This window comes from Aotus nancymaae, unplaced genomic scaffold, assembly GCF_030222135.1.
Source record: "Aotus nancymaae isolate 86718 unplaced genomic scaffold, 86718_ANA_hifiasm-v0.15.2.pri h1tg000019l, whole genome shotgun sequence".
Taxonomy (NCBI): Eukaryota; Metazoa; Chordata; class Mammalia; order Primates; family Aotidae; genus Aotus; species Aotus nancymaae.
In genome coordinates, this window is record NW_026988431.1 from 6797744 (window position 1) to 6806769 (window position 9026).

At 36.3% G+C, this 9026-nt stretch overlaps 1 protein-coding gene across 7 annotated transcripts in view; it reads left to right on the forward strand.

Moving 5' to 3' along the window:
* NEK10 (NIMA related kinase 10) overlaps positions 1-8679 on the forward strand; it is a 248798-nt gene extending 240119 nt beyond the window's left edge. For 5 of the 7 annotated variants that reach the window (XM_012435538.2, XM_012435540.2, XM_012435542.2 and 2 more), the window contains 3 exons: positions 2631-2683; positions 2768-2823; positions 7152-8679. In XM_012435538.2, coding sequence (XP_012290961.2) covers positions 2631-2683; positions 2768-2823; positions 7152-7200 — 158 coding nt within the window. In that variant the 3' untranslated portion in view covers positions 7201-8679. The remainder of the gene's footprint in view (positions 1-2630; positions 2684-2767; positions 2824-7151) is intronic. The other 2 variants (XM_012435541.2, XM_012435544.2) reach the window with 1 other exon arrangement.
* The last annotated feature ends 347 nt before the right edge of the window (positions 8680-9026 follow it).

The window sequence follows — 9026 nt, forward strand, 5'->3', positions numbered from 1 at the left end:
GGGAAATCCAAGATAAAATGTTTAAAGTTGTTTGCTTTTAAAAGCATCTCCAAGGTGGGTAAGTTTATCTGCAGGCCAAATTTCTCCTTATCATAGAAACTGATGAAATGAAGAACTTTGATAGAAGTCTCTCAAAAACCTGGGGATGATTTGACAGACTCCTCCTGGGGCAGCTGGATGCCCCAACCCAGAGTTGACCAGGCCTGTCCTATGTCACAGCAGCCTGGGCAAAAGCAAAAACGGCAGAGTCTGCCAGTACTGTAAGGAATGCCTTTAAAAATGAGCCACCGGTACTCACATTTTCATGTCTCTCCCTATCCCTAAACCCATTCTCTCTTCTCTATTTGAAGTGGCAGAGAGCTCCTGGGGCTCTACATGTCAGTGTTGATTGGTTTGGGTGAAAGCTGGTCAACACTGCTTTAGGTGGCATTGGACTGGGTTAAGGTGCCGGTATACCATATTCTGATCAACCATCATACAGTCTGTCCAGCAAGACAATGCTAAGCAAAAAGTACAAAGCTGGAGGCATCATATTATCTGACTTCAAACTATACTGCAAGGCTACAGTAACCAAAACAGCATGGACTGGTACAAAAACAAACACATAGACCAATAGAACAAAATAGAGAACTCAGAAATAGGACCATATATCTGGAACCATCTGATCTTTGGCAAACCTTACAAAAACAAGCAATGAGGAAAGGATTTCTTATTTAACAAATGGTGCTGGGAGAACTGGCTAGCCCTATGCAGAAAATTGAAACTGGACCCCTTCCTTACACCTTATACAAAAATTAATTCAAGAGGGATTAAAGACTTAAATGTAAAACCCAAAATTATAAAAACCCTAGAAGAAAATGTAGGTAATATCATTCAGGACATAGGCATGGGCAAAGATTTCATGGTGAAAATGTCAAAAGCAAGTACAACAAAAGCAAAAATTTACAAATGGGACCTAATTAAACTAAAGAGCTTCTGCACAGCAAAAGAAACTACCATCAGAGTGAGCAGGCAACCTACAGAATGGGAGAAAATTGCAATCTATCCATCTGACAAAGGTCTAATATCCAGAATCTGCAAGGAACTTAAACAAATTTACAAGAAAAAAACAACCCCATTAAAAAGTAGGCAAAGGACATGAGCAGACATTACTCAAAAGAAGACATTTATGCAGCCAGCAAACATATGATAAAAAACTCAATATCACTGATCATTAGAGAAATGCAAATCAAAACCACAGTGGGATACCAACACATACCAGTCAGAATGGCAATTATTTAAATGTCAAGAAACAACAGATGCTGGTGAGGGTGTGGAGAAATAGGAATGCTTTTACACTGTTGCTGGGAATGTAAATTAGTTCAACCATTGTGGAAGACAGTGTGGTGATTCCTGAAAGACCTAGAACCAGAAATACCATTTGACCGAGCAATCCCACTACTGGGTATATACCCAAAGGAACATATCATTCTGTTATAAAGATACATGCCCGCATACGTTTATTGCAGCACTATTCACAAAGTGCTGGAATCAGCAAAGACATGGAATCAACCCAAAGGCCCATCAATGATAGACTGGATAAAGAAAATGTGGTACATATACACCACGGAATACTCTGCAGCTATAAAGAGGAATGAGATCATGTCCTTTGCAGGGACATGGATGGATCTGGGAGCCATTATCCTCAACAAACTAACACAGGAACAGAAAAGCAAACACTGAATGTCCTGATTTAAAAGTAGGAGCTGAACAATGAGAACACGTGGACATGGAGAGGGGAACAACACATACTGGGGCCTGTCGGGGTGGTTGGGTGGGTGGAGGGGAGGGAGAGCATCAGGATAAATAGCTAATGCATGCGGGCTAATACCTAACTAACGAGTTGACAGCTGCAGCAAACCACCATGGCACATGTTTATCTATATTACAAACCTGCACATCCTGCACATGTATCCTAGAACTTAAAATTAAATCAAATCAAATGTAAAAAAAAATCTAGCCTTGGATGGTGGCACATGCGAGAGGATGCCTTGAGCTCAGGAATTCAAGACCAACCTAGGCAACATAGAGAGACCTTATCTCTACAAGATGATGATGATGATGATAATAATAAATATTTTAAAAGCCTTCTGACAATAAATATATTTTTCCCTCTAGGTAGCCATATGAAAGAGTCAGATCTTTTGTTGTCTTTCACATCTATATCTGCCTCTTTGTAAGAACCAAGTTTCTTTTTATCTTATATTTATTCTTGTTGACCTGTGGATTAGGGAACGTTTCTTAATCAGAAAACAGCCCTAAGGTAATTTGCATTTGGAATCACCCCTCACTTGCCCTTAACACATACACACATACACACCTCTAACTTAATTGGCCACTATCAGCAATGCTCCTTAAGCTTCACATATCATTTTATGATGGCCATGCCCAAGGCAGTCAGTTATTAAAGAAAGAAAAACAAAATGTTTGAATATTCAAAGCCAAGATGCTTTGGAATATGCTTGTTCCATCTTTATCATTAAGAAATTGATGGTGGAATTGCCCTGTGGTTGAAGTCATAATTACCAATAAAGAATAACTAAGAAAATGTGAACCCAAATGTCAGACTTTCCATAATTTATCTTTTTCAGGTCTACCTACCAGCTTTGATTTGGAGGAAGGAATAACGTATGAACAGATGCAGGTAAGGTTTTTGCAGTGTCTCTCAATGATTTTATTTTGTTGCTTTTAATTCAATACTAATCTGATTTTTTAAAAAAAATTTTAGACTGTTATTGAAGAAGTCCTTGAGGAAAGTGGCTATTACAATTTTACATCTAACAGGTAAGATTGGAATTTGCTCTCAATTGTGAAAGACGAATTGAAGTCATCAGATGTTAGATCTAATTTCTCTATCCTTGATTCCAGAGGGTTTTTTTTTCTTTCAAATTTTATCTTAAACACTTTTATAAAATATCTTTGCTTAGACTAGATACATCTATAGGTAGAATATATGTGCCCATCTTTTGTGTGGGCACAGTTACTGTGTTCTCAGTTGAAATAAAAACGGTGATTTCTTAGTAGTAATTTACTCCCATAAAAAATAATAAACATAAGTAAATGGAAAAGCATTTCTGGATTGGTTTTTAAAAAATCAACTATTTGGGCCAGTTGCAGTGACTCACACCTGTAATCCCCTAACTTTGGGAGGCTGAGGCGGGTAGATCACCTGAGGTCAGGAGTTCAAGAGCAGCCTGACCAATATGTTGAAACCCCATCTCTACTAAAAATACAAAAATTAGCTGGGCATGGTGGCGGGTGCCTGTAATTTCAGCTACTCGGGAGGCTAAGACAAGGGAATGGCTTGAACCCGGGAGGCGTAGGTTGCATTAGCCGAGATCACACCACTGCACTCCAGCCTGGGCGACAGAGTGAGATTCCGTCTAAAAAAATAATCAAGTATTTGTTTGTCTCATTCTAGAGGAGCTGAAAAGTCACTCCTATCACTTAAATCTACCCATTATTTTGCACAGAAGGCTAGGGACAAAGTGCAACTGAACAAAGAATCATTTCTTGTGAATGTAAGATATATTTGTGGGCAATAGACTTTGCTATCATGTGTTGCCATTTGCTTACCCTAAATAAAAACCTCCATTTACTGCAGCTATATGTTATCTTCCAATATAGCTATTATTGGTGTCCTAAGAATATATGTTATTTTATCAATCGCATCAATTTCTATTATTTTACTTTTGGACGTAACGTTGGCACAACAATTTGAGTACCATTAGTTTACTAAGAAGTTATTCAAGAAAGGTTTCATAATCAAGCAAATTAGCACTGTAGGTGATTGGAGCCTGATCCCACTGGGGAAGTCTAAAAGCTGGTATAGAACATGTACCTGGGTCATCCCACACAGAGAGTGAGGGAGCTTGGGTATTTATCCTCCAATCTCCATCAGTCATTGTTTAAGGCCTTTCCCTAGGAAGTGTTAATTCCCTGTTTTTTCTGGCCCTTTGTAAATATGAACAAAGGAGACTCCAGGGGTCAGAGAAATCCTCAGGAAAAGAAATGCAGCTTTTTTTTTTTTTAAATTGAATTTCTTTATGTATTGGCAGGTAGAAATCCACCAGCATACTTTGAAGTGGAATAGATAGGGGGTATGGGCATTTACAGTGCCTGCTACACAGGAGTTTTCTCTTGACTTAACTAAGGAGCTACTCATAGCTGAGTCATCGTATTGATTGCAAGTATCCACATACACACTCTCTATGGGCCACAGTTGTTTTAGGAGTCATAGTCCCTCAGGGTATATTCTCCCAAAGTGGTCTTTTATGTCTGGAGGAGCTGCCTTCCTTTTCAATTATTGAAGCTATTTTGTGAACACTATTTAAATTATTCCAGAAGTCTTCACCAAAGATGACTAGTAACAATGGGAAGAGAAAGAGGGCTCAAGAACTTCCTGTTAAGATAAAGAAATTAGATTCTTTAAGGTTAGTTCAGTCTCCAGTGTTTCTTCTCCTTTTTTTTTCTTCTTCCATTTCAAAGAGCTTTTCTTATGAATCATAAATAAAATTATTCAAGTACTTGCTCTTTTGGCTTGATAACAGAGTCTCAAAATATTACCTTTATAAATTTAGTTCTGTTGTGATTTGTAACTGCAGAGGAATGATGAGTAATTCTCATTTTCCAGAGATATATCGTTAATGGAAATCACCATCTCCACAACTACTCTCCTCCCACCATCCCTGGAGAGACTTTTGAATTTTCTTTTTCTGTTCAAGGGCTGAGTATATCCAGCCTTTCATGGATAGTATGAATGTTTCTGTTTTTAACTCTGAGTCTTGTTATTTCAAGTGCCCTTGGCTTGTAGTGGAGCAAAGATCACTCTTGTCATTTTATCTGTATTTCCTCAGAGACTTGAGACCATGGGCAATGAATGTCTTCATATTTTTTTGCAGAAAATCATCTAAATATCAAGGAAAACTAAATGTGCAAAGAACTTAAGGAAGCTCTTACAATAACTTTCGTTTTTCCTTTATTAAAAATATTCAAGTCTTATTTTGGAATTTATCATTATTCTTTTTCAATTCTGCTTTCATTAGGTTTTAAACAGATCTAGTTCCAAAGACATACTCCTTTATTAGAAGACATTGCAAATTTCCTTATTATGATAAACAGATAATAAGATGCCTTATAACAAAGGCAAAAAAACTACTCCGTTATATTTGTAATTGGAATAGAATATGAAGGTATGATAGAACAATCAAGTTGAAGCAATATGTTGAATATGACATTAAATTTCCTTAGAGTGCTCCAAATTAAAATGAATCACATTTAAGAATCCATGTATCCATGGTATTCCCTTTTTGGCTTCTAATAGCAATGATAGAACATATCTTAGGAGAAAAACTCTCCACAATTTGCTTGTAAAAAGAACCCTTGTTTGTGCCTAAAGCCACTGTTTATTAGTGTTCCAAAATAATTCCCAAGAAATAAGTCAGGCTTAAATTAGAAGAACCTAATAATCCACACATCGGAAATGACACATAACTCCAAGTACAAATCGGAATAGCTGGTACCGTCATGCTTTTTGCCAGTCAAAGGATGGAGGGTGCTAAATGTAGAGGTTTTTAGAATCAGTATTTAAAATTAGTAGAGTGCATTTTTTTCCCAATTGGTTTCATAGAATGGCGAATACTATCAAAGATGTCAGTAGATACTCTGAAAAATGAAGTTTCATGACCACATATATCTGGGAAACTCAGAATGTACAATTTTCCACTTTTGGAGAATGTTGACACCTATTACTATATTAAAGACTCTGAGATGTACTGCAGAGGAGAGAAATCTGTTGACCTTGTTGGTTGACCTCAGTGTTTTCCTCGTTCTTTACATGGAACACAGCTGAGAAAAGCTTTGTGGTTGGAAATGGGAAACGCCGTTTTCACTCCTTCACCAGGGTCTACCCAGATCTCTTTTGTTCTCATTGACATGGTCCTCCTCTTAATTGTCATCATCATCATTGCAGAATTTGTTCTTAAATGAATTAAGCACCATCCGGAGAAAATTATATACATAATTCCTATATTATTCAAGTTTACAATAAGACTGTCAGTTTGAATAGTACATACATCATCTAGCCAGTCACTAAAGCATTAATCCAAGATAAGATATAGTTTTGGCTTAAATTGTAGGGTTTATATTTAGTTAAGGAAGAGAATAGAGAGGTGTCAATTTCAGACTGAAAGTCCCAGGATAAAGCCGTTATCTATCTGTTAGCTATCTTTGAGGAAGATTTCCAGAACTGTTTAAATCGTTGGGAAACTGTTTGGGTGGTTACGTAGAATGTCTCAGGCATAAAATGCTGCATTAGGAAAAGACAATGGTAACAGGAACAGAAATAGCAGCAAGGACCTCTGACCAAGGTGGGGTATTTCTCATTTCTGGGCTTCTGGGAAAAAGGGAGCTAGGACTGAGTTGGAAGGAAGAAAGCTGTGTAAAGAAAATTAAAGAAGGTCAAAAAGGCTTGGCCATCTTTATAGCTGTTCCCAAAGCAGACTCTATTCTTGATCATTTGCATGGTTGTATGATAAATTACATTTTACATACATAAGCATTTAGCTTGCTTACCAGAATGATGTAACTTAATATGCCTTAATTTTATCATTGTTGTTTGTGAGGATGAAATCATTTGAGTCATGAATAAACATGAGCATATCATTTTTATGAATACGCTTATGGATATACATTAATATTTTATTTTTAATAATAAAATGTGTGTTGAGAAATAATATACAAGATAACAAGAAATCTGCACTGAATCAATTTGAATTGCTTTATTTCCCCAATTGACTGATAAGCACGTAAAATAGTTATTTTAGTCTACACAGGTATTCAAATGTACAAGCTACTTTGAATGAATATTTGTTTTTCTACTACAATGTATTATCAGTTCCTATTGAGTTCATAATTTGAGAAAGGCCTTGTTAGCACTAGACTTCAGCCAAAGGCAGCTTTCTAAAAATGTCCCCATCCTAACAAAAAGAATCTTTTTTATTTTCTGTGTTTTATTAACTTACATGCCTGAGCCTCAGTTTTTGAAATTGAACCGTGTGAACTAAAATATTTGTAACTGTATAGAGAATTCTTTCCACTTCTGAATCTTATAGGTATCATTCCTATCCATGGGGGACCAAGAATCACCCAACCAAAAGATGAAAATGCTGCATTTTGAGTGGACTTGGTTTTCTCAGTGAAGTTCAAGTTCTGGACTTCAGCCACTGCTGCAAGATGCCCAAGGATTGGGTGCTACCAGAGGGTGTGGAAGAGAAAAGACCAAGATGCCATGGAGCCTGCAGGACTTGTTTTTTGGGGGTCCTGTGCTGGAGTATGTGACAGCTGCAGTGCTTGAGGGCTTCATTGCCAGAACACATTATATACAGGATGTCAGAGCTGTCAGTGGGCTGCTGGGAAAAAATGCTGCAAAATTCATCTGTAAAGGGAACAAAAAAACCGAAACCAAAACCAAAAAAACTCTTACAGAATTTTCCTCAACATTAAAACAAATTGTCCTATTTTTCAAAGGAGGCACATTTGATCCTCATAATTGCTGAAAGTATATTTAAAGGCATCTAGCCTTCTATATGTAAAAAATAGTTGTAGATAAAGACAGTTACAGTACTCAGAATAATATATTGGGTGGTTCACTGTATCTTCCATTTTTGTCTTTAAAAAAATTCAAAACATGTGATTGAATTTTTTTAATGGACAGATTGCTTCTCTCTTAACCACTTGGGTGCTGGTGGTCTTGAACTGTGATACAGTGTAGACAGTATTTGTGACCTTGCACAGCCTCTGGGAGTAACTGTCAAATTGTCAGATTTAAGTTAGACTAATAGAATATATTGCTGTGCAGTGTGTGTATATGTACACATATAGGGGGAAGGAGAGAGGTTTTGATTAGACTAATGCTTTGCTGCTAATCAAACTTATAGTATTTTTAGAGCACTTTGAAGAGTTCATAGAATCTATGAAGGAGATGCAATATTCCTCATCGTAAATCCCTCCTTATTACAATTACCTAAATTGTTTATGAATTCTTATTGTTTAGGAATTTGAAATGAAAATAAGTTAAATCCCTTTTTTACTCATGAGACAGCACAAAGAAAGAGAAATTGGAATGCCAAACTGTGGGTCATCCTTCATGTAGGGAGAATTATGATGAATATCTGCTATATTCTCATTGGACTTAAACTCCTTTTCTTCAATCGGCCTCTTAAAACTCTGGTGTAATGTCAAGATATGCCCTCATTGCCAAATCTGACTGCACTTCTAGCTACTTAAAGAGCAATTTATTCTATATAATTAGTAAACTAAGAGTTAAAATTATACTTATTATTTACTTCTTATGGAGTTTTGTCCTCTTTGTTTACATTTGTTTATTTAGTATGATTGAATAGATTTTAGTTCAGTATATTTACAGTGGTTGAAACACCATAATCTTCTTTCTCTATAGTGTGAAAATCTACACTGTTTTTTAAATGAGCATATTTAATACTTAAATTATATCCAAAATCCCTTTAATCATACACTAATGCTTTTGAAGATTGTCAATGGATCTTTTTTTAAGTGAAATTAATAATTACAGATACACTGTAATGTAAGATAATAGATGCAAATACAGTAATGAAAACTTCAGTTTCAGCCTTCAAATCAGTTCTGTCCATATGTGAAATTCACAAACAAAATCAAAATGCTATGGTATTGTTGATTTACCCAGGCAAAAGTTTATTTCTTCTAACTTAATTTGAACCTACATTATAATTCTTTGTATCTTTCAATGTATGGAAGGGGCAGATTTCTTCTCCATGCAGGAAGCACAGGCCTAGAGGGGCACACATTCTAATTGTGGGGTGAGTTTGAAATCAAGTTCTTTCCCGGATGGTAATATGTAGTAAACAGGATTTAGCAAAGAATAGTATTCCAAAGGCATACCGTGGTAAGAGAAGATAAATGGTTTACTTGAAGGTGTTTTAAAATGCATA